At 59.9% G+C, this 23887-nt stretch overlaps 11 protein-coding genes across 11 annotated transcripts; 5 read left to right on the top strand and 6 right to left on the bottom strand.

The window, feature by feature from the left end:
* The first annotated feature begins 271 nt into the window (after positions 1-271).
* Positions 272-996, top strand: SPRG_06364 (hypothetical protein). The gene is made up of 4 exons (XM_012345743.1): positions 272-410; positions 457-544; positions 588-685; positions 739-996. The coding sequence occupies exons 1-4, from the start codon at positions 321-323 to the stop codon at positions 850-852; spliced, it is 390 nt and encodes a 129-aa protein (XP_012201133.1). The 5' UTR covers positions 272-320; the 3' UTR covers positions 853-996.
* On the bottom strand, positions 955-2222 carry SPRG_06363 (hypothetical protein). Its single transcript, XM_012345742.1, has 2 exons — positions 1906-2222; positions 955-1861 (listed from the first exon to the last, which is right to left on the bottom strand). The coding sequence occupies exons 1-2, from the start codon at positions 2215-2217 to the stop codon at positions 1034-1036; spliced, it is 1140 nt and encodes a 379-aa protein (XP_012201132.1). The 5' UTR covers positions 2218-2222; the 3' UTR covers positions 955-1033.
* Positions 2223-3272: 1050 nt separating this feature from the next.
* SPRG_06362 (hypothetical protein) lies at positions 3273-4417 on the top strand (the record flags this gene model as incomplete). Its single annotated transcript, XM_012345741.1, has 3 exons — positions 3273-3582; positions 3637-3755; positions 3800-4417. 3 exons carry the CDS (start codon positions 3273-3275, stop codon positions 4415-4417), a joined length of 1047 nt encoding a protein of 348 aa, XP_012201131.1.
* Positions 4418-4479: 62 nt separating this feature from the next.
* Positions 4480-5627, bottom strand: SPRG_06361 (hypothetical protein; the record flags this gene model as incomplete). The annotated part of the gene is made up of 8 exons (XM_012345740.1): positions 4480-4507; positions 4546-4652; positions 4698-4889; positions 4939-5022; positions 5067-5157; positions 5208-5257; positions 5308-5400; positions 5451-5627. The coding sequence occupies 8 exons, from the start codon at positions 5625-5627 to the stop codon at positions 4480-4482; spliced, it is 822 nt and encodes a 273-aa protein (XP_012201130.1).
* Positions 5628-5683: 56 nt separating this feature from the next.
* SPRG_06360 (hypothetical protein) lies at positions 5684-6774 on the bottom strand. Its single transcript, XM_012345739.1, has one exon. It carries the CDS (start codon positions 6733-6735, stop codon positions 5710-5712), a length of 1026 nt encoding a protein of 341 aa, XP_012201129.1. The 5' UTR covers positions 6736-6774; the 3' UTR covers positions 5684-5709.
* A 473-nt stretch (positions 6775-7247) lies between these two features.
* On the top strand, positions 7248-7890 carry SPRG_06359 (hypothetical protein). Its single transcript, XM_012345738.1, has 2 exons — positions 7248-7574; positions 7629-7890. Exons 1-2 carry the CDS (start codon positions 7256-7258, stop codon positions 7817-7819), a joined length of 510 nt encoding a protein of 169 aa, XP_012201128.1. The 5' UTR covers positions 7248-7255; the 3' UTR covers positions 7820-7890.
* A 638-nt stretch (positions 7891-8528) lies between these two features.
* On the bottom strand, positions 8529-9396 carry SPRG_06358 (hypothetical protein). Its single transcript, XM_012345737.1, has one exon. The coding sequence runs from the start codon at positions 9375-9377 to the stop codon at positions 8634-8636; it is 744 nt and encodes a 247-aa protein (XP_012201127.1). The 5' UTR covers positions 9378-9396; the 3' UTR covers positions 8529-8633.
* A 431-nt stretch (positions 9397-9827) lies between these two features.
* On the top strand, positions 9828-12778 carry SPRG_06357 (hypothetical protein; the record flags this gene model as incomplete). The annotated part of the gene is made up of 2 exons (XM_012345736.1): positions 9828-9873; positions 9912-12778. 2 exons carry the CDS (start codon positions 9828-9830, stop codon positions 12776-12778), a joined length of 2913 nt encoding a protein of 970 aa, XP_012201126.1.
* A 1752-nt stretch (positions 12779-14530) lies between these two features.
* Positions 14531-16076, bottom strand: SPRG_06356 (hypothetical protein). The gene is made up of 2 exons (XM_012345735.1): positions 15966-16076; positions 14531-15901 (listed from the first exon to the last, which is right to left on the bottom strand). Exons 1-2 carry the CDS (start codon positions 16047-16049, stop codon positions 14588-14590), a joined length of 1398 nt encoding a protein of 465 aa, XP_012201125.1. The 5' UTR covers positions 16050-16076; the 3' UTR covers positions 14531-14587.
* Positions 16077-17595: 1519 nt separating this feature from the next.
* On the top strand, positions 17596-19831 carry SPRG_06355 (hypothetical protein). The gene has a single exon (XM_012345734.1). It carries the CDS (start codon positions 17641-17643, stop codon positions 19780-19782), a length of 2142 nt encoding a protein of 713 aa, XP_012201124.1. The 5' UTR covers positions 17596-17640; the 3' UTR covers positions 19783-19831.
* Positions 19795-23206, bottom strand: SPRG_06354 (hypothetical protein). Its single transcript, XM_012345733.1, has 12 exons — positions 23115-23206; positions 22917-23068; positions 22594-22876; positions 22493-22551; positions 21918-22440; positions 21406-21873; positions 21225-21365; positions 20983-21186; positions 20881-20940; positions 20665-20832; positions 20154-20612; positions 19795-20103 (listed from the first exon to the last, which is right to left on the bottom strand). Exons 2-12 carry the CDS (start codon positions 22925-22927, stop codon positions 19825-19827), a joined length of 2655 nt encoding a protein of 884 aa, XP_012201123.1. The 5' UTR covers positions 22928-23068; positions 23115-23206; the 3' UTR covers positions 19795-19824.
* Between the last annotated feature and the right edge of the window lie 681 nt (positions 23207-23887).

Below are 23887 nucleotides of genomic sequence, written 5' to 3'. Positions count from 1 at the left end.
CGACGTCGGCCGCACGCAGCGCGGGGCCAAGCGGGCGGACGTGCGGAGAGCCGTCGAGCAGAGGACGCGGCGCAGCATGATGGCGGAATTGCAATGATTTCGGTTGGTCAAAGTACGCATCCGCATACTTCTTATTTATCCGGAGGCTCTCGAATGATCCATCCCGCGTGGCAGAACTGTGTGGCAGCGCGGGCCAAGACCAATGACCATGGCCCATCGTGACCTGGCGGCGACCTGGCGACCTGTGCAGTGGAAGCTGAGGTACTGTGTAGGCGAATTCGGTTTGCGTATCCGGATGAGAGAAGAGCAGATCTTGCGAGATGGGGTTGACTCAGGACGAGGCGATGCAGGTGCTGCGCTGCGTCTCCAAGCTTCAAGCCGAGCTGCCGCTGCAAAAGGCCAAGCTTCGGGTACGATAACGCGCTGTGGTTCTAAGCATTTCGCCGTTGCTTGTAGAGGCTAAAGGACCTCCTCGTGGCACGCGACCCGTGGCTCGTCAGCCTCGTCCAAGCCGTGGTTGCAACCAAGTCGAGCCTCCTACCATGTTGGATCTCATATTATAAGTGACGTTCTTATGGTCAACGTAGATCTGCGCGTGTTCCTTTTGATGCTGCCAGGCGACGCGACGCGGACTCACTGCGCCGAGGGCTGCGATCCCATGGACCTGGATCTCCTCCTGACGCTGGTAGACGCGTAGTACACGTAGTATGTGAGCCTTTTTATTCTGCTGGTCTCTAGTTTCCCATATCGCCTGACGAAGCAGAGGACGCGCTGGCTGCGTGTGCGCAGGACGTTGTCTTGGCCATCCTCGACCTCGACGCCAACCGTCCTCGGACCCTCTACGACCAGTGACACCAAGGTCTTCGGGATGGCCATCGATCGTCCTCGGAGCACGACGGAAGCACCACTGGCTGCCTACGCCGAGCTGTGGCATTGTCCTGGTGCGCGAATAGTTTTGGGATATATGGATACCACGTTGGTAGGATTAAATACAGGACAGATACTATCTACGTTCAAGCCATGTACACCGTGGTTACAAGACAGCAACGCTCGACTCGCGGTGCGACACGATGGCTGCGAGGTTGAAGTCGCTGTCAAAGTCGTTCTCCTTGTCCATGCGCTGCTTGCGCTTGATGACGACGATCGCGATCGCGACGGCGCCGACAGCCACGGCGCACGCCGCGCCGAGCACAATGATCAGCGGCGACGTGCCAGTGGGATCCGCCTTGCTCTGGTTGGACACCTCAACGACCGGCGGCGACGGAGTCGTCCCGCGTGTGGACGGCGCAGGCGTCGCGTCGCTCTCCAGCCGAGCTCCCTCGGTCGGCGCCGGGATCGGCGTCATCGTCGTCGGAGCTGTCGTAGCGTTGGCAGACGTCGCAGGGGGTGTTGTCGTCGGGGTGTCTGTCGGTGCGGGCGTCGGGGCCGGCGTCGGGGCCGGCGTCGGAGCGGGTGTAGGGGCGGGTGTAGGGGCGGGTGTAGGGGCGGATGTAGGAGCCGGAGTCGGAGCTGGTGTCGGCGCAGAAGTGGGAGCTGGGCCAGGTGCCGGGCCGCCGCCAAACTGGACACTGGTCGTCGCACAGCCTTCGCCACTCAGATCGACGGTCGCCGAGACCGCGGTGCCGCCGCCCGCGGGCGAGAGGGACACGAGGACCTTGCTGAGGTCGATCTCAGGGACGCTTTCAACGACAAAGTAGAAGGCCGACGCGACCATCTTGGTGGGCGACCCGTTGATCGAGACGGACCCGACGCCGGTCCGCGTGTTGGTCGGCTGGAGCGCGAGCCAGTGGTTGTTGCTCCCTGCCTTCTTGCAGATCGAGATCGAGTCCGAGATCGGGCACGGCACGAAGGACCACGTCATCTTGAGGCGCCGGGCTCGATGCCGTTCGTGAGCTTCCGGAAGACTTCGGGCGAGATGTCAATGTCTTCGTCCATGCAGCCCGGGCACTGGTCGACGACGTACAACGTCTCGGTGGCCGTCGCACCCGCGCACGCACTGTCGCTGCACTTGGCCTGGATGCACATACCGCAGCCCATCGTGTGGTCAAAGAACTTGGGGGCCAGCGCCACGTAGTGGGTCGTCGCCGCGGACGGGTACTTCATGAAGTTGCAGTTGCCCGTCTTGGGGTCCGAGAGGTGGTAGCCCGTGCCGTCGCCCGTGAAGCCGGCCACCGTCGCGGCGCCTGTGAGAAGAAGACCGAGGAAGCGCATCAACATGGCAGCGGAATTGGAAATGGAACGAACGAGCGAGACCAGTCGCTGAGCGATCGAGGCTGGCGAGTACCAGCGTAGCGCCGGCGTTGCTCACACGACGTATCGCAGGAGGTTGAATGTGCGCATCGATGGACAGGCTAAATGCACCCAACGCCTTGGCTCTGCGGCTTAATACAGTACCCCACTGAGCGCGCTACCGCGATGACTACCTCTCATTGAGCGTACTGCCTGCACAGCTACGCATTTCAGAGCCACGAGCAAGCAAAGACCATCTTTCCCAGCGCGTACGAGGCTGAAGATGTCACAGGATGCCACAACAACCTAAGGCTATTGATGCAATTGAACCACGGAACACTCTGGACTGCAATCTGACTGCATCTCGGGACAGTCTCCTTCGTGTCAGAATATAGAGCTCTCAAGTAGCTTCCTCTGGAGCGCTCATCTCTGCGGGCGGCGTTCATGGGGCTCTGACAGTCGTCTCGTGTCCCGTATGCACACTGCTAGTACGTATACATCCCTCACGACGACCTGGTCCCTAGTTACACTCCATCCATGGCCATAAAAATAGGTACCCAAGACGGAAGCGACACACGGCCCACTCGTCCGCGCCGCGTCCTTTGCGCACCACCGCGAGCGCGGTGTCTAAGGCGCCATGCGACGGCGGCGACTGAGATACTCTTCCTACGTGGCAACGCTACTGCTCCGAGTAGCCCACGCAGCACGCTGCAGCACAAGAGTGGCGTGCGATTAGCCACTCGGCGCGCGATTCCGACGCTCGGGGTGGAAAGATGATCGGTGGCCGAGATATACAAAATGCAAGTCAACGCACGTCATTGATACCCTCCTGTGTATCCGGATCCGGTTTGGCTTCGGCCTGTCGACACGCGCCAGCTATGGCGACGGCGCTCATTCTTGAAGCATGGAAGCTTCCGTGATGACATCTGCTGGTCATGGGCATCATTGCACTACGAACTCATTGCACTGCGTCTCAGTACGGTACCGGTAGGTAGGAGGCGCTTGGGAGGAGTACCGTTGAGCTATAGATAGAAGAAAGCGCGATGAATGCAGATGAGCTGCGTGCGATCCGCGACGCCTTGAACGCGCGGTGTGCGACCAAGCAGCCGTGGCCGCTTCGCATCGCCAAGCCTGTCGTGGCGCTGCCGCCGGCCACTCTTCCTCCTCTTTCTACGACGACGAGTATATCGGCGCCACGGCCACCTAGCCCCGTGCGTGCGCCGCCTGTCTTTGAGCGTGTCGCCTTTTGCCTCCGCGAGACCATCAACCATGGGTTTGGGTTCCTCTTTGATCGCATTGGTAACTCGATGGTGGTCCTGCGCGTCGTCGACGCGACCCTCTCGATCACGCCAGGTAGACGAACACTTTGTACGGCTAGTTTGGATGCAGTAGCGTCGACGATGGTAGGCAGCGTGCTCGTCTCGATTAACGGCCGCGTCGTCGACCTTGATGGGACGCAAGGGATCATCATGGACGACGCTCGGTACCCGACGGACGACACGAAGCGCGAGGCCATCCAGCTTCAAGTGATTATGTGGCTCTAGCATCGCCATTTGCATGCGCCTCGTAGATGATCAACCTCTTCAAGGCCCATGGCGTCACGGCCAAAACGACGTCGACGTGCGTTGCGACGTTCGTATCAGCGCCCATCTTGCTCACGCCGGCCGAGAAGCTCCATCCCCGCAGCCGACTCCAGCGCTGGGGCCGCGTCTTCCTCAAGCTCGAGTGCGGCTACCTCAACTGGTTTACGACCGAGGAGGCTGCCAAGGCGACGAATGTCGAGATGCTGCAGCACTCGGTCGTGTCGCTCATCGCCGTGCACTGCGACGTCGCAGCACATGGGGACGTCGGCTTTGTTATCTCGGAGCATGCGCCGGTTGCAATCGCGCCTACCACGATGGACCTTGGCGAGGCGTCATTGGAAGACGATAGTCTGTCGGCCCCGGACGAAGACGTCGATGACGAGGAGAACGCAAACGAGGATCTCGCGTTCTTGGAAGCAGCGCTGCCCACGTCAAAGTATATTCTACCCAAGCGCATCATTGCCAAGGCGCCGCGGTCAGCAATCTTTCGCGTGTCGTCGACCGCGCTGCGCGACGAGTGGCTGCGCCAGATCCGCGCCGCGCAGAGCTTCCGCGCCGAGGACTTTATGCCGTCTACGGATGCAAAAGCAGACGCGACCCTGTAATCGAATAACGTGATGCGTCGTCCAGCGCCAGTGTCGTGACACCGAGGAACGCGCCGCCGTCGCTATAGACCGCCGTGGTCATAGGACTTGCTGACGGCGGCGCGTCAAGGACATCGGCCACGGGCCACAGGAGCGCTTGGCCGTTGCGCCAGACACGCTCGACGGCGGGCGACATGTGAATGCGTGGCAGGTGCTGGAGGAGGGCTTCCGGTGGCGTCAAAACCAGCGTTCCGTCCTAGCCAAGTGGTGCAGCGACCAGAATGCTCGTGGTGCAGAGTACCTGAACGCAGCGCTCGACTTGCTCGAGTGTCAAGCTCGACTCGTGCGTGAGGCCGTTGCTGCGCGTGCGGTGGAGCGATGCGAGCGTGGCGCCGGCGGGGATGTCTCCGTTCTGGACGAGAAGCACCTCGCCACACTCGCGCGCAATCGACCGGATGTACGTGCCCTCGCTGCAATCGACCGAGATTGTCGCCTAGAGTGCCATTATGTAGAAGCGCGTACATGGCCAGTCGAAGGATGACCTCGGGGTAGTCGCCAGGCGTGAACGTATGGAGCTGGATGCCGTGGACCGTCACGTGCCGCAGTGGTACGTCGTCGAGCGTCGCCTATGCATTGTGAGCGAACATGAGTCGTAGCATGGAGCGCGTACTTTGCCGGTGCGGGCCAAGTGGTAGAGCCGCTCGCCGTCGATGCGAATCGCGCTGACCACCGGCGGGCGCTGAATGATGTTGCCGACGAACCTACGCGTCGCTGTCGTAATGGAAGGTTTTCTCGATGAATGGAAGTATACCCTCGCAGTGCAGCCTCTACGCGGGCGTGTGTAAGCTCGGGCACGGGGCACTCGAGGAGAACGGTGCTACAGCAAGGTGGCTCGATCAGCACAATTGCACTGCTCCGGCGACGATGCACCCCGTAATGTCGTCCGAGTCGGTCGTGACGCCGAACCGGATCGTGCCATCGTAGGCCTTGGCCTTGTGCAAGAACTGCGCACCATGCACATCAAGAGGTGCGGATGCCCTCGTCGTCGTCGCACCTGGATGAACTTGGTCGCGCGGTTCACAGCGATCGGTAGCACGCCCGTGGCCATCGGATCGAGCGTTCCTGCGTGGCCAATGTGCTTGGTCTTGAGGAGGTGGCGCAACTTGGCGACGCACGCGTGCGACGTCATGCCCTTCGGCTTGCAGAGGTTCAGGAAGCCATGCTCGAGCATCCTGCACTAGAATGGACGGTCTGGTATTTTGAGGGAGGATGAAAACACCCAACTTTACCAAGATACGCCACAACGAGAGGTTTTATTGTTCCTGTTCCTGCTTGCTATTGCTGGCTTCCGACTTGCCGCGATGACGACGGCCACGGCCCGTCGCCGGTCGACCGTCCGGCTCGCCGCCTTGCTTGGCTTCACCGTTGGTCGGCGCCGTGTCGGGTCGGGGACCACGGTTGTTTCGCCGCGGCGCCCGTTCGCTCTTGGTCGGCGCGGCGTCGACTTGCACCACCGTGGCGTCGTTGCTCGGGACAACCACTTGCGCGGTCTCGGTCGACCCACGGCGCGAACCACGACGTGCCGGCCGATCGATAGGTGCGCCATTCGCCGTGTTGCCTGAATGTTCACCAGCCGCGTTCCGCTCGTTTGAGTGCTTTCGGGGCTTGCGGGACTGACTGCCCTTCTTCAAGGCGACATCGACATCGAGAGCAGCACCGGCTTCAACGGTGCTGTTTTCGATGGGTACTGGATCTACCACCGCCCGAGGCTTCTTGTCGCGTCGCTTCTTGGGTGCCGGTGACTTTTCTTCGACGGTCTCTGGCAACGGCGATGCCTCTTCCGTTGTGGCGACGGCCTGTCGTACCGGGCGGGGTGTGCGGTGCTTGGAGGCGCCATCCGACAATGGCGGTGTGCCATCCTGTTGGGGCTTGCGAGCCACCTGGCGCGGCGACAAGGGCTGCGTGTAGCTGGCGTCCGCCGTGTTGATCGTGGTTGCATCCGTGCTGAGGTGGATTGAAATCGCCGAAACGCGCTTAGGCACCGTGACCACGTCCAGACCTTCCTCGAGAGGCTCATAGATCTCTTCAATGTTGACGGTCGAGATGTGAACCACCGAGTGCACACAAGCCAGCGTCGATTTGACCAACTCGGCCACCGTCACGGCATTGACGATGGCCGTGTCGTGGGCAGTCACGACGACGGCGCCGTTGCGCAGCAGCTTCTTCACCTTGGCGACGTGCTTCTTCTTGTCATGGAATGCATGAGCGAACTCACCGACACGCACTTGGTTGGGCTCCGAGGGCTTGGTCGTTGGCTTGGCCTTGCGGTACTTGTCCATCGCGTGCGTCCTCACAAATATGGCTAGTCCCTTCTTCGCTCGTTGCCGGATAAACGGTCCACCCCCGTTCATGAACATCAATCTTTTTGTATGTGGCTACAACGCGTCGATGATTGGCTGCATTGTATCCGGACGAAAGATTGAGTTCAAAATCGTCTTCTTTTTTGTATCCGATACGTGGTAGAAGCTAATTCTTGTTTTCGGCATGTGCGCCGCCATGAGTGCCACGTTTAATCTTCCGTTGCCGAAAAGAGAGTGGGAGAGTGACGAGAGAGGATACTCATACGTGGCAGCAGGAGCAGCGCTGTAACGTGCGCTGCAGAACCGATCTTAGCGTCGTTTGGCAGCAAATCACCGGTAAACGCGATCTACCTAGACTATGCCTACAGGAGAGCTGGTAACATCCCGCAAGGTTGGCAGAGTCCATGAGGGCCAAAGAGTCCTCTATCTCCAAAAATACCTGGCGGTTAGCAAACCGTGACGGGGTGGGGCGTACTCTAGATCGGATTGTACGGGTACAATGATCAAGCACAGCGTCGCGATAAGCTACTCGCGCGCCGACATGACCGAGCTCCAGAGCAAGATCGCGCAAGCCAAGCAGGACGTTGCAGATGGCCACGCCAAAGTTAGCGCCCTTGAGGCACGGAATGCAGCGAGCCAAGCTAAAGTCGAGCAACTCGAGAAGGACGCCGAGTCGGTCGCATTCCTCAAGGAAGAGGCAATACTGGGGCGACACAAGCTGCAGCGCCGCTTCTCCGCCGTCGGTGGCCACGAAGATACGCTCAAAGTCCTTGTTGCAGCGCTTGCAGAGACGAAAGCGGAGGTCGCTCGCTTGCGGCGTAAGGCAAATCTCTGATTCTGATCGACCAACTCACATGCTATCGGCGTCCTAGAGGAAAAGGCGTATTTGGCCAGCGGTCGACGAGACACGGAGAAGGAGCTCGCGGGCCTCCAGAGCGCTCTCGCCAAGTCCCAAGCCAAGTCCGAGTCGTACAAACAAGAGTACAACCAAGTGGTGGCAAAGCAGCACGACGTCGAGGCCAAGCTGCACCAAATCGCAACCTTCTTGACTGCCACGACATAGCTCGCTTCGAAGAAGGGATATAATGGAAGGACCGTAATGGTGTGTATTAGATGTATTGTAGTTTCTCGCGGATGCTCAATCGGTTGCTTTCAAGGTGTGTGCTTTTCTATAACGACAGCGCACGTAGAGCGCCGCCATTTCAAACAAAAGCAAGTTGGTTTTGGCTGAATGTAAATTTATACCGGAGTCCATGCGATGGACGCGCAGAACCACCGGGCGAATTCGCCAATAAGTCGAAGCTCTAACTAACTACGTTTCGGTCGATCAGAATGTACGATACCTTTCCAAGACAACAATCAGACGGGCGCTGTTCGTCATCTAACTATAGAAGCATCACGGGTCGCTATGGCATTACTTTTGACCGCCTGGTACAGATAGGATTCACCAGGCGGAGATACCGAATGCGCGTTCTTCCTCTTCGTCTCTAGTCTCTCTACTGGGACCTCCTACTTGCTGCGGCCGTAAAATCGACGAATGAGATGAACAGCAAGTTGAACCAAAACCGACGTCCCAGTCCTGACCACCCACTCCTCTTTGTCCGGAAAAACTCCGGGGTTGGCTGCGCCGATCCAGGTGTCACAAGCACGCTGCAGCCGGCACTGCATGTACGCTGAAGCTGAGGGTGCAGACAGAGGGGTGCAATAATGGCGCAGCGGCGTCAATCGCTTCTATGTGGTAATGCTTGTGATGTGTAAGAAGGTTTCGAAGTCGGTGGAATAGCACAGAAGACGGCGTGTGTATTACGATCGCACTGCATCGCTGCGGTACCTTTGCAAAGCCCGTCGGCGTCTGTATATGGCCTACTGTGTACACTCTATCTCTTAACCCACTGAAATTGCTTGCGCGCCTTCTTCTGACCGGGCTTCTTGCGTTCGACCATTCTCGGGTCACGCGTCATGAAGCCAGCCTTCTTGAGCGGCACGCGGTAGTCCGGGTTATACTTTTCCAGCGCGCGACTGATGCCGTGGCGCACGGCGCCGGCCTGGCCGCTGAGGCCACCGCCGCGGACGTTGGCCATCACGTCAAAATGACCGAGGCGCTTGATCTCGAGGAACGGAAGGAGGAGCTCGTGGCGGTGCGTGTCGCGCGTAAAGTAGTCGACCATGTCCATCTTGTTGACGCGGACCGTGCCCTTGCCCTCTTCGGCGGCGGGCTTGATCCACACGCGCGCATTGCTCGTCTTGCGGCGGCCCGTGCCGTACGCACGGCCAAGCTCGTCAATCTCGACAACGCGCGTGATCTGGAGCGCAGCGTGCGCTTCCTGGCGCTTGCGGCGCGCCTCGAGCTTCTCTTCTTCCTTGAGGTCGATGACCGTGCGGACGGCCTGGAGCCACGTCGCGGTACCATCCTCGGTCGCCGCGTCGAGGTCGCCGTTGAAGCCGAGCCACGTGTCCGGGTCGGTCTCGTCGTCGTCCTCGACGGGCTTCTTGCTGTCGTCGCCCTTGGCGCTCGTCGAGAAGGCTGCGCTGGTCACGCGCACCACGGGACGCGCGGTCAGGCGCAAGCCGGCCACCGCTCGAGCCAACATCGCTACTACAAATCGAGGTTTGTGGGGCATTCGAATGGTCAAAAGAAACCAGCCAATCACGAGGAATGGCTAAACCCACGCCTCTTTAGCCCGCGACGCGCTCCATCCTCTCTGTTCGCTCGATTCGATCGTGTGTTGGTATGGCTTGCCATATCCAAGGTCCAAAGTACACGAATGTGTATGCAGCACTGCGCCATGCACGTCGTCGTCAAGGACGTCCATGGGGATGTCATGATGGACGCTTGACGGCGTAGCAAGGCGGTCCGAGACAACCTCTCAAAATGAATATCGCGCCCAAGAGGTTGCGCACTTGAAATTACTGGAGGTGGCGCCGTTCAGTCTACAGAGGTATTGGAATTTGAGGATTTAATGCGTGGGTTTATAGAGATAAGCGGTGGGTTTTTATTTCTCGTGTTCAGTGGAAAGAGGGAATATTGGGCTTGTCCCGGTTGCCATTGATTGCCCCATTTCCAAGCGACCATGGCGAGCAAGTTCTGGGGCGGGTCGTCCTCCGAGTCGGACAGCGGTAGCGAGAGCTCGAGCTCGAGCGAAGTCGACGTGAAGATCGCCGCCAACCGCTGGGCGTGGACTCGGACTCGGACTCGGATGAGGACGTCCGCGTCGTCGTCTCGGCCAAGGACAAGGCGCTAACGGCGCTCCAGACGGCGTGCGCGCTCATCACCAACTTTCTCAAGATCAACGACTGGAGCAAGATCCAGGGCGAGTTTGATGTGATGGCCAAGACCATGGACAACGCCAAGGCCAAGCAGGCCATCCAGGCCAACGGGTACCCCAAGTACTACATCCGCGTCATGGCGCAGCTCGAAGATGCGATGACGACGTCGCTCAAGAACAAGTCGGACAAGAAGATGAGCAAGGAAAACTCCAAGGCGCTCATCCGCATGAAGGGCAAGATCAAGAAGCACAACGAAGCCATTGTCAAGCAGCTCGAGGAATACCGTGCTGACCCGTCGGCCTTTGAGAGCGAGCCCGAGAGCAGCTCGTCGAGCGACTCGAGCTCCGACTCGGACTCGGACTCGGATTCTGACTCGGACAAGGACAGCGATAAGGATTCAGACGACGACTCGGAGAAGGACAGCGCTTCGGACGATTCGGACAAGTCGTCGGACAAGTCGTCGGACGACAAGGACTCGGACGACGATGATTCGGATGACGATGATAATTCGGACAACTGGGCTTCGAGCTCGAGCTCGAGCTCGTCGTCCGATGACGACGACGCCAACGTCAACCTCCTCAAGGGCCGTGCGCGTTGGTTGAAGGCGACCCCTGCCGTCAACACCAAGGGTCCCAAGGTCAAGGGCCCGAAGGCGCCCCGTGCCGAGAAGGTCAAGGTCGTCGCCGAGGCCAAGAAGCCCGCCGCCGAGGAAGACCTCAAGCTCTCCAAGAGCGGCTTTGACAAGAAGATCAAGGAGGTCATTGCCCTTCGCGGTAAGCGCGGTACGGACATTGGTGAGCAGCTCTCGGCGCTCCGCAAGCTCGTGCAGTACTCGCGCCGCCTCGGCCCCGCCCGTGAGCTCACGGCCACCATGTACATGGTCGGCGCTACGATGTTTGACACGTCGAGCAAGATCGACAAGGTGCTCTCGACGCGTCTCTGGAAGCAGGCGCACAGCGACATGCAGACGATCTTGGACCTCCTCGAGAAGAACACGGGCTTCACGCTCGCGCCGCTGACCTCCGAGGACCAGGCGGACATCATCCGCGTCACGGCATCGCGCAACAACGCCGACGCGACGGCCGACGACGAGGAAGACGACGACTCTGTCGCTGACCACCTTCCGGTCGCTGGCTCCAAGGGCGTCATCAAGGTCTCGGGTGACCTCGCCGCGTTCATCGAGCGCCTTACGGACGAATACACCAAGAGCCTCCAGCAGATGGACCCGCACACGGCCGAGTACATTGCGCGCCTCTACGACGAAGCGCTTCTCTCGGAGCTCGCTCGCCGCGTCCAGGCCTACTATGTGCGCATCTCGGACTTTGTCCGCGCGGCCTCAGTCGCGCTCATCCGCGCCGAGCTCATGTACTACAAGCACGAGTCGATCGCGTCGGCGCTCCACGTTTCGAACGCCAAGCGTGCCAAGTATGGCGAGCCGGCGCTTTTGCACCCGGCGTCCGAGTCGACGACCGCCAAGGCCGTGCCCATCAAGGCGTACAACCCGTCGCTCATGCACCCGGCGTCGATCCTCGGCCAGCCGACGGTCGAGGTGGCGCCGCTCGACATTGAGACGGAGCTCAACGACCTCTGCCTCTTTGTGTACAAGCACGCGGACGACCGCAGCAAGACGCGCGCGATGCTCTGCCACATTTACCACCACGCGGTCCACGACCGGTTCCACGAAGCGCGCGACCTGCTCCTCATGTCGCACTTGCAGGAGACGATCGTGCACACGGACATTGCGACGCAAATCCTCTTCAACCGCATGATGGCGCAGCTCGGCTTGTGTGCCTTCCGCTCGGGCCTCATGTGGGAAGCGCACGCGTGCCTCTCGGAGATCTGCACGGGCTCCAAGACCAAGGAGCTCCTCGCGCAGGGCCTCGCGTCGTTCCGCCACCAGGAGCGCGACCCGGACCAGGAACGCCTCGAGCGCCGCCGCCAGGTGCCGTACCACATGCACATCAACTTGGAGCTCCTCGAGCTCTGCCACTTGACGTCGGCCATGCTGCTCGAAGTGCCCAACATGGTGCTCTCGCGCACGCAGGACCGTCGCCGCGTCATCTCCAAGGCGTTCCGCAAGCTCCTCGAGTTCCACGACCGCCTCGTGTTTGCGGGCCCGCCCGAGAACACGCGCGACCACATTGTGTCGGCGGCCAAGGCCATGGCCCAGGGCAACTGGCAGTACAGCAAGGAGCTCATCTGCGGCCTCGCGGTCTGGGATCTCTTCCCCGGCGCCGGTGTCTCGGAGCGCGTCAAGGCCATGGTCCAGCACAAGATCCAGGTCGAAGCGCTCCGCTCGTACCTCATGGCGTTCTCGGATGCTTACGAAGCGCTCAACCTCGCGCAGCTCTGCGCCATGTTTGGCCTCGACTCGAAGACCGTCCACAGCGTCGTGTCCAAGATGATGATCAACGAGGAGCTCCAGGGTGCGTGGGACCAGGGCTCGCAGTCGATCGTGCTTCACAAGGTCGAGCGCACGCGCCTCCAGCTGCTCGCGCTCCAGCTCTCGGACAAGATTGGCACGCTCGTCGAAAACAACGAGCGCATGATGGACTTGCGCTCGGCGGCGCTGAGCACCAAGGACGAGGCCTCGACCGCGGGCAACCGCCGCCCGAACGACAGCCGCAGCACCAACAACGCGCGGCCCAACAACGCCAAGGGCAACTCGAACGCGATGCGCGGTAACAACAACAACAACAACAGCAGCGCAACCAACACCAAGGGCACGAGCAAAGCCACGAGCAAGCGGTGGTAAACAGTCGACTAGCAGCAGGCAATAAACTAAGAAGAATTCAATTTTATTCAGTGCATTTTGGACCTGCCGTCGTCGCGTCTTCTCCCTTTGCCTCACTCATTCGCATCGTGACGTGAGGTCGTGCCGACAGCGATGTCTGTGTTCATCGCAACAGTCTCAAACATCTCTTGAGATTTATCGATTTCGATTTTCGTGTTATATTAGATTTTATTCCCTAGTACTAGTTGAACATCCAATGCGTCTGGCACGTCGCAGCGTCCTTGCTGCTGGAGTTGGAAGAGGCGTCGACGAGTTGCCGGACGCGGTTGATGGGATGGGAAGGCGATGGCTCTGCAAGCGGCTCCATCTCGGACGATGCGAGCGAATCCAAGTCGTCCGTCGAGTGCGGCGGTCCATTCGACCACAAGTTAACTCGAGTTGGCTGGTGCAGAGTCGCTAGAAGCGTGTCGTTGGAGGCGATGGCTGCGTGAATCTTGGTCTCGAGGCTCTTGACCCACGTACTGAGCTGCGTGATCGTGTTCTTGTTCTTGGCAATGGTGGCGTTGGCGTCGACCAAGTGCATTTTGATGTGCTGCACCTGGGCCTCCTTGCGTGCAAGGCGGCGCTCCATCTTCTCCCGCAAGGCAGTGATCGTGTCGTCGCGCCGAAGGACGCGGTGCGCAAGCTCCAGCACGTGGTCGTGGGCGGCGTCAAGCGCGTCGTTGGAGGTCGTTGCTGTCAGGCTCGCAACTTGCGCCAAGAGCTGCGCGATCGTGTTGTCCTTTTGAGCGACCGTGTCAGCGAGGACCGTCTCGGTCTCGATGAGTTGTTCATGGAGCTCCGAGATCGTCGTCTTGTTCTCGGCGATGACGGTGTTGGCGTCGACCAAGTGCATCTTGATGTGCTGAACTTCGGCCTCCTTCCGTGCAACGCGACGCTCGAGCTTTTGACGAAGCGCCATGATCGTGTCATCGCGCCGAAGGACGCGATGCGCAAGCTCCAGCACGTGGTCGTGGGCAGCATGCAGCTTCTCAGTCATGGCAGCCAAAGCAGCTTGGTGCTCGGCTTGCAGACGTTCGATCTCGACCTTGTGGTCGCGTGCCAAATCCGATGCAGAACGCGCGATCGGCTTGTTGCTAGCGCAAGGCGCAGAGCGTACCGCAGTGGCAGTGGCAGAGCGTGTAGCTGGCTTGGCCGTAGCCTTGGCCACCGACTTGGTGGTGGTAGGCCGGCGAAACGGGTGCGAGATGCGGAGCTGGGCTTCCAAAGCCGCGACGCGACGGGCCTCCTTGTCCTGGTGGTACGTTGCGCTGTAGAGAGTCATGGTGCTTGGTCGCTCGCTCGATGAATGGGAAATGAGATGTAGAAAGCTAGTTTAGCTCGATGGTAAAAACGACAAATCGTCTTTTACGCTGTAAAGGCAAATGGAAGTCAGCAATCGATGCCGCAGTGTTCGAGGATTAGGGTAGGTCTAGGTGTGACAATACTATAAGCTATAGACCTACCGAGCATCGTCCCTTCTCGCACGCCTCATACATGGCGTTGGCCACTTCGCATCAGCTTCAACTGCCAAGAAGCCTCGGATGCATCGGTCCTCTTGCCGCCGCAGGAAATCGGCCACGATGGTATCTAGTCCCAGAGGTACTGCTGAGGAGAGACTGCTCCGTGGTCGTCGTCGTCGGTCGATGCTTGTCGCAGACGTCTATGCTCCTGTTTCTACCATTCGACGTACTACGCGTCGCTGCAGCGGCTCCAATGCGTAGTAGGGACGACTGCACGTGAGAAGAAGGGTTTCAATTACGGTCGCATGCAAGAACGACGACATGTGCTCTATTCGACCTTGGCCTTGGGCGCGGACGAGACAGCGGCCTTCGTGAGGCTCAAGTCCAGCCGGAAGAGCACCATGCAGACGACAAAGAAGGCGAAGAAGCCGCCGATCAAGAGGAGCGGCTCGCGGTAAATGAAACGCGACGGGTACTCGAACGTGACCGTGAAGGGCACGTTGTGCTGCGCGACGACGTTGGTCTTCTTGAGGAGCACGACGGGGCGCCCGACCATGGCCGTGTCGAGGTACGTCTGGCGCGTCGTCTCGCCCTGGACGTCGACGGCGAACGGGACGTGCACCTTGATGTTGCGCGCGCCTTCGGGCAAAATGACCTTGAGCGTGAGGTCGTCGACCGACGCGCCGTCAATGCACGTGGAAAAGTCCATCTCGAGCTTGTAGCTTTCGCCCGACCGGAAGAGAACCGTCTGCGTCGGCACCGAGTAGCCGAGGTAGTACTGCGTCTTCCAGCCGCCAAAGAGCGGGAAGCGCGCGTTGAGCTCGAGCTCGGTGCGGGACGTCGTCTGGCGCATGCGCGACGTCGTGATGTTGCCAATCTGGTCGCGGTAGTAGACGTTGAGCACGTCCTTGGGCAGCGTCGCGGTGAACTGGCGGAACGACGCCGACGGCATCTGCATGTAGTCGAAGCGCGAGAAGCCGCCCTTGAGCACAGCACCCGAGTGCGACAAGTCGACGACCTCCTCGGTACTCACGCGGCCCCACAAGCTCACTTCGATCTCCTTTGTGAGCGACGTCATCGTCATGAACGGCGCATGGTTCTTGAAGTGCACGACGAGCGACTTGGCGAACGCCAGCGACCCAAACGCCGCCACGTCCGCGTAGGGACCATACGTGAGCGTCGTGCCCTTGAGCGAAACGGGCGCGAACTCCGAGTACTGCTCGACGCGGCTGGATGCGAGCTTGACGCGCGTCGTCTGCGTCGTCGTCGCGTACGGCGACAAGAACAAGTGCTGCGCCGTGAACATGACGAGCTGGTCCTCGGCCTGCGTGATTTCGGCCGGGTACGGCACCATGACGCGGCTGTAGTGCGAAATGATCTTCAAGGAGCCTTCGTCGCCCTTGGCAATCGGCGACTTCAAGTGCACCGTGTAGAGCTGCGCCTGCTTGGTCGCGTCGAGCTTGCCCTTGACAACGTCGAGCGCTACGTTCTTATCGGCCTTGGCCGTCAAGAGCGCCAAATGCTCGTCCAGGTAGAGCGGGATCGCGACTTCGTACGTCTTGACCGACGCCGTATCGTCAGCGAACGTGATGTCCACTTGGCTCTTGGCCACGTGGCGTGTCAGGTCCCAGCTGCGCTTGACCTAGCCCAAGCTGCATGTCATTCGAGAGCTCGGAAGAGTCGCATCTTGATGCGCAGAGGCGTACCGACTTGTTGATGATCTCCGCCTGCGAGAGGCCCATGCAGCAGCACAGCGCGAAGATGGTCGAGACGACCGCGGAAGGACGCATGACTTGCTCGACGAAAGTGTGCGGTTGGCAAACCCGAAAGGCCCTCGCTCGTGGCAAACCTCCAAGACTTGATGTCCGGATACTGTATTCGGAGATTTGTGTTCGGATATCGCGTCCGGTTGCCCGCAGTGACGTGGCCGCAGCGGGACGGCCCGATGCCACTCACCGCCCGATCCAAGCACCCCCAAAGCACAGAAACGAAGGTCTTCAAACCAAAAAGAAGCCCGAGTTTCCACCTAAGGCGGTGCTTGGGAATTGATAATCTGACTTGGTTCGAGTCGATCAAGCCAACGAGCACTGACTCCTCTTGATGCGTTGGACGCGATGCTGGCGCGGTGTCGTCAAGCGATGCTGGCCCGTGAAGGCTCTTCGGTCGTTGGCTTTGCTTTGACTTGGCGTTGACACGAGACAGTTATGTATGTACCTGGCGAGCAACACAACAATGAACCTCTTTTGTCGCCTTGCGAATGTAAACGACGAAACACGCATGTCATTGCCAATGATCAAGCTCCTCGATTAGATGGACATTCCTCTGCAAGCAGCATTAAAAATTCTTGCAGTACACAGTCGAGTTCCCAAACAACGGTGTTCATCGAGGTAGACACGTTCGTTCACCAAGGAGTGCAGTGAAAACGGCCCACTCCAGCGCGTCACAGGACACCTGCACTTGAATACAATAGCTTTGGGATAAGCATGCAGCACAGTCGGTCTACAGCTCGGGTGCTGTCCAATTTGAGTGACGGGCGTTGACGCAGCACCCAACAGAAAGCAACTCCAAGCCAACGCTCGCTCGAGGTAGGTCACCAAATACCTTCATGGTAACGGTGCGTGGCTTCGTTGTAGCTGCACAGCCCCGCGTCGTCATTCGAATCAACTCGACAGTTCTTCGTGAACATAAAGTCCTCGCGACGGCGTTGCCAACGCTGTGCCGTGCGACCAACGACTCCATGGACGACGTGGGTACAGCGCCATGAGCTCTCTTCGCATTCCGCTGTCGAATGCGGCCCATCGCCCATGATACTAGTACAAAAATGACAGTGAGAGTCCGTCCATCGAACCGCAACTCGATCCTCGCATTCTTTCCTCGTACCCTACGCCAAAATGATAGGATTTCTCTCAGCACCTCGCATCTCCATCGGCCGCGACGCGTCGTCGAGCCAGTGACGCGAAGGTTCGGCGAACACGCATCGACCGGTGCGAATGCTTCCTTGTGTTCCGAGCGTGTTCGTCGTTGGTTTATATCGGATATCGGGGCGCGCGATACTGTACAAAACTTCAGGACCTGACGCGGAGATATGTACAACGCTCTACTGGAGGGGCGTTTATCATGGCGCATGTACGCTGCCACTGCTCTAGCAGAGACGAGGGCCTACGCGCTTGTGCTTTAATTGACGGACGACTTGGCGACCGACTCGTTACCGCATCTGGCGGCAGAGAAATCATGTATCGCAGTCCATCTCGCATTTGATTGGTTGAAATCCTGTAGAGAATCTATTTTTAGCCTCTCAGCATCCGGAAGGAGATCCAGAAATCGTAGTTTGCATATGTAGAATCCGTGGCGCTGAGATCATGCGCGCGTCGAGTCAGCTGCATGAGGTTCGCCACCTACACATTGCAGTCATTCCTGCAACCGCGCCGCCACGCACACGCCATGGCCAAGTTTTTCCGAAGGAGCGCGTCCAAAATGAGCCTCCGCGGCGACGACGTGACCGCGAGCATGCCCCGCGAGCGCGTGACGCTCTCGGGCGTGACCGCCTCGGCGATCACCGCCTCCAACTACTCGAGCTACCAGCTCGACACGCTGCATGAGACCGTCGCGAGCATGAACAAGCAGCTCGACGAGTACAAGCGCGAGACGATTGCGCGCCTCGACCACGTCGAAGGCACGGTGCGCGACAGCACGCGCCGCGCCATCTCCAACCAAGCGACCAACCACATTGTGCCAGCGAAAGCGTACCGTGATGAGCCCACGGGGTTTGAGAATACCTCGGATGCGCCGGCGCCGTCCATGGCGATGGACGCTGCTGTCGATGAGATGAAGCGCCACGTCGACGGCATTCGTCGCGACGTCATGATGGAGCTCCATACAACAAAGTACGACCTGCTGAAGGAAATGACGATGCTTCGCGGGGCTGTCATGCAGCTTGTGGACGCCATGCATCAACAGCCGCGTGCAGCAGCGACCCCGCTGCTTCGCACCGAGGACCGCAAGCTCAGCGTCATGTCAGATGCGACCGTCTCGAGCGAAGCCGACTCGGAGAGCTCGACGCTTGAGGAGCCCGAGGTCTTTGAGCCCAACCCCAAGGTGCCGTACCTTCCTGCTGCCAGCCGCACGCCGTCACCGCCCAAGCGCGAGTCCACAGTTGTCCGCGAGTCGATCCGGGCATCGTCCAAGCTCAGCCGCGAGTCGTCCAAGCTCAGCCGCGAGTCGTCCAAAATAAGCCGTGAGTCGTCCAAGCTCTTTCGCGAGTCGACGCGTCAGCCCATCAAAGACCAGGCGCTTACGCAGCCATGGGAAAACGTCTTGAACCAGCACTTGCCGTTCCTCAACACGCAGCGGCCGGCCATGGAGATGCTGCCGTCGACGCGCACGTGGGCCATCAACCAGTACATCAAGTGGGCGCAAGACGCAGGCCCGACGAACGAGTCGCGCGTGCTCAACGTCGTGGGCGGCGCGGGCGCCGGCAAGTCGACGCTCCTGAGCCACCTCGTGTCCAACTACCCCGAACAGATCATGGCGAGCCACTTTGTGCGCTACGACGAGCGCCACGCGACGAGTGCGATCCTCATGTCGCTCGCGCACCAGATCTCGTGCAAACTGCCCGACTTCCAGCAACAGCTTGTGCGCCTCAACCTCGCGTACCTCATCCAAGAACCCGACCCGGTCGTGCTTGCGACCAAGCTCCTCATTGAGCCGCTGCGGTCGATGCCAGCGCCGCTCGAAAGCCAAGTGATCGTGCTCGACGCTGTCGACGAGGACGCGTCGACTCCGGGCACGAACCTCATTTCGCTGCTGGCCGATGTCGCGCTCGAGTTTCCGAGCTGGGTCCTCTTTTTGCTTTCGTCGCGGCCCGTGGACAGCGTATTGAAGGCGCTGCCAACGCACGACGTGCTCCACTTTCACATGGAGCACCGGCCGTTTGCCGCCGACTGCACGATCGCAGTGCAGTCGCTCATGGACAAGCACGGTCTCGACGACAAGAACATCCTCTTCCTCCTCAAGGCCAAGAGCCAAGGCAGCTTCTTGTACCTCCAGTTTGTCGACCAAGCCTTTGCGATGATCCACTCGGAGATTGACGCGGGCATGATCCTCGAGTTGCCCAAGACGCTCTACGAGATTTACGACCAAGTGTTTGAGGAAAAGTACGGCAAAGGCCGGCGCCGCGTGTGGCAGAAAGTGCAGCCGGTCCTCGAAGCCATCGTCGGCGCGGCCACCCTGTCGCACGAGAAGAACGCGTGTCCGTTTGTGACCGAGTCGGACGTCCAACACATATTTAAGCTCGGCCAGCCGGACCTCGCGCTCATTGCGCGCTCGTTCGAGGACATTGTGGCCGTCGACGAAGAGACGGGGGTGTACCGGCTGCAGTCCAAAGGCCTTTTTGACTACCTCGTCGACACATCGCGGTCGCAGGAGGTCGCCCACATCAACGTCGAGCGCGGCGTCCACTACTTGACCAAAGGCAACGTGCCGTACAAGCCTTCCAAGAAGCCCAAAGTGACCTTTGACATCTAAGAACCTTTGAATCGCGTAAATAATAGAACCCAATTTGTTAGACTACACCAAGCACGCAGACGTGTTGGACCGCGCCTTCTTCGCTCGCTTGACCATGTCGTCGTGGCGCAATCGGATCGCACCGAGGACGGCAGCAAAGTTACCAAGCCGCTCGCCCGTGAGCGCGTCCGGTGCAGGCTGCACGCCGACTTGGTCGCCAATGAGCTCAAGCGCGGCCCGGGTCAAGCGCACCGCCTCCTTGTCCGACTCGCCGATGCAGAGAAGCCCGACGACGCCGGCCGTGAGGCTGTCGGCCAACACGAACGCGGCGCCAATCGATTTCTACGCGCCACCTTGTTGACACGAGATCGCGGTCGACGACGTAGACGTACCTGCAGGTCAAAGCTCACGCCGTGCACGCGGCACATGTTGAAGAAGACGGCGTACTGGAGCGTGGCCATGTTCGGGTGGAAGATGTACTCGTGCGCAATGTAGGCGCGCTCGGCCCCCATCGTCGCGGCAGGCGAACTCTCGCCCAAGATTTTTTCGACCGCCAACTGCGTCTCGGTTGCTGGCGGGCCCGCAAGCGACGACGGACGCGGTGCGGGCAGCGGGAGGAAACTGCGGCCCGTCGCCGCGTCCAGCGTCGCGCACGACAAAAAGGTGAAGAGCACGAAGGACATGGCCGTCGGCGTGAGGCACGGCAAGAGCTGGAGGGCCCAGAGCCGCAAGTGCGGCGGCCCCGCCTTCCCGTTGACCGTCTTGACGTCGAGAAACGCCACATAGTCGATGCTCGCGTAGCCAATGATGCCGCTCGCGTACATGGCTTGCGCGACCGCCAACGACGCGCCCTAAAAGCATCGTCCTCACAATAAGACGCAATAAGAACATGCGTCGACGCACGCGGATCGCTGCGTAGGGCACGGCCGTTGGCGGGTACACGGCGCCGACGCTTTGGTGCTTGTTCTTGACGTGCATCAACTGCTCCTGCGCCGACGTCACGTGCACGCCGCCGGACGGTTCGATGAAGACGTTGGCGCGAACGCGCGCAAGGACCTTGGGGGGGTACGCCTACGCCGGTGTCGATTGTCGAATACCAACAAGTCAATATGCTCGTACTTCGATGACGGCGCCGATGCGGTTGACCACGGGACGCATGTGCTGCCACGTCGGGTAGACCTACTGCAAGTGAGGATCCGATCAGAGAGTTGAGTCGCATACGTCGGGAAAACAGGGCGAAATGAGTCGGTGAAATTGCTCGCTGAGTTCGGCGACGATCGCCCGCACGATCCCTTCTTTGATGTTTGGCTGGCTGTAGTACTCGTCGTTCTTCATCGCGCGCTTCTCGGCGCGGACTTTGTTGACGCACTCGAGCGCGTGCATGTCGATGGCCGCCAAGCCCGTGTCGGACGGGTCCGCATCCAGCTACGCAGAGTGATACGGATGACTAAAAGTCAACGCACCTTGATGAGCCACATGCCTTGGTGCAAGTTGGCGGCCGTGAGCTTGGCCAAGCTCAGAATCAGCTCGTCTTCGTCGTAAATGTCGTGGGCGCCGTACGGAATGTTGACGTCGGCTTGCGTAAAAAGCCGCTTCGCACCCGACTACACCCAGCATAAGAAGACGACAAAACAGACAGCGTACGCGTGTGCCGTAGAGCAAAGCGCGGTCCGGGTCCATGCCCAGCAGCGGCAGCTGCAGTCGGATCGCGAGCCGCTTGTCTTCGGGACCCACCGTGCCTGCGACGATGTACGCCTCCTTGCCGCGGACGTAGCGTTTGATCTTCTTGAGACAGTGCGGCGAGTAGAGGAGGATCGTCGCCAGCGAAAAGTGCTCGGGGAAGCGCTCGGCGTTCTCCGGGTGCAGCATCCGGACGCGCGAGTGCGGGTCCGCGACGCCGCCCAGCTGCAGCAGGCGCATCATGTACTTTTGAATGTCGACCGAGAGCTCGAACGGCGAGATGTAGATGACGTCGACGTTGGGATCCGCGATCGCGCAGAGACGCGCCATCTGCAGATTCTGACGAATCGCAAAGTTGTCCATGTTGAGCCGCGCGCGCTCTTCGGCCGAGAAGGACGGCACGTGGACGACGACCCGCCGTTGCATTTTGATCTATCAATATATCAAGTCCATCCGATCCAACGCGTCCACTCCACCTTGTCCCAGTTGGCGTGGAACGTGGTCATTTGCGTCTCCCATGTGCGGGCGTCGGCCTCGCGCGCCAGTCGTAGCTTGACTTGGATGTCTTTGACGCACTTGTACGTTCGATACACGCGCTGAATGTGCGTCGCGTACGAGTGCCCGTGGTGCTGCCGCAGCAGCCGCCGCGTGCGATGCATGCGGTAGACCGACTGGATGACGATCGCCGCCGCGTGCCGGCCATCCCCGCCCTTGAAGCGCTGGCCTGGCCGCGCCATAAAGGTCGTAACCTCGTCGACGTTGAGCACACATGTGAGCAGCTCCGACTTGGAGCGTGACACCGCGTCCATGGCTGCGATTTTGAGCAGCTTTTGACCATCAATGTAGGCGAGCGGCACCGAGTAGTGGACCAAGAGCGTCTCGAGCTCGCGGATCGCCATCGAGACGCTGCCCCAAAGGTCTTCAGTGATGCGCTTGAACGAGATGAATTCCGGCGTCTCGGAAAGCGTTTGGCCCTTCCGAATGATAAACTGATGCAGGCTACGCACGCGTAATGTTTCAACAAATGGGGTCGCAAGAGCTGGAGCATGACCTGTAGGTGTCGAGGAGGTCGTTGTAGCCGCGAATCTTCTCGACGTTGTTGCGCAACTCCTACAAACCACATTACAAGGGTCGAGGTGATGGAAGAAGTACGTCAATCGTGTCGGTGGGCTCGATCGGGCCGTCGTCTGTCGCGGGGTCTTCAACTGGCACTGCATCGACCAATTCGTCCTTCGCCCCTGGGAACGAGAGCTGGACAGTGGCGACGGTCGATTTTCTTTTCCGAGCAACTGCCGGCCGTGTCGGCGGCACCGCGTCGGGCTCGGTCGGGGGCGGCGCCAGATCAAGCTTTAGCGACGCTACGTTGAAGCCCGACGAGTTCATGTAGGGCTGCGACTTGACAGGCTGCTCGGACCGGTCGTAGAGACGCAATTTGCTACAGACGCTCGGCATGGATTCGCGTCGGGGAAGTGCACCTGTTCTGCATGATGCCATCGCCGTGCGTGAAGGCGAGCGAGATGTCGGCGGATGTCGGAATGAACCCGCGGTTGACGAGGTTGAGCACGCCACGCTTGGCGTCGTCGTCCTCCAAGTCAGGCACGGGCGCCAGCGGGTCAATCCGGTTCACCTACGTGGATGATGGTGTTTCAACTCCAAGACGACGCTGTCGGTACCTTGGGAAGGAGGCGCTGGGGGCCCGTGACTTTCTTTTGATCAAGCGACCAACTTGCATCGCTCGTCCAATCGGCCGCTTTCCTGGTGGCCGATCTCGCTCGACGGGTACGACGGGCTGGCCCAGTTGCTACACGAGGACATGGCGCAGGATGAGTCGCCGACGATCTCGCACGGGAGCTACCTGTCGCAGCCGCTCGACGGGCGAATTGCGCGTCCTTCGATCCTCCAGCGACCCCTACACGTCACTGAGATGCGCCCACATCGTAGCCATCAAGACGCACATCCCGCGCCATCGTGTCGGCGAGTTCGCGCTGCTTGGCCAGTTTCGTCGAGAATTTGGAGACAGACGGCTGGCCGCCGCCTGGAGCTTCGATGACCGGTAGCGTCTTCATCGTGTGGTTGACGACGCCATTCAAGACGATCTACGCAGCGTGCGGTTGTTGAGCTGCTTGCGCCGAGACAGGCGGTCTGACCTCGGCCTTGGAGCGCAGGTCCAGCTCGGCGCGCTCGAGAATCGCTTGCAGCGCATCGACGTCGATGTTGTTGCTCGTGAGGACCTGCTCGCGCATGTTGCGCAGCTCATCTTGCGCCTGGAGGAGGATCCGGCCGACGTCCTCGACATGGTACTGCTGGGCCAAGCGGTCCATGTCCGTGTCCCGACGCCGTGTAACCGGCAGGACACCGGATACTGGGCTCGCATATCCGGATAAAATATCGTCGGTCGCTGTCGACTCCGATCTTATATGCGGTATGACAGTATATTGCATATGAC

This window comes from Saprolegnia parasitica (genome assembly GCF_000151545.1).
Source record: "Saprolegnia parasitica CBS 223.65 unplaced genomic scaffold supercont2.24, whole genome shotgun sequence".
NCBI classification, from domain to species: Eukaryota; Oomycota; class Saprolegniomycetes; order Saprolegniales; family Saprolegniaceae; genus Saprolegnia; species Saprolegnia parasitica.
This window is presented reverse-complemented; position numbering and strand designations above follow the sequence as displayed.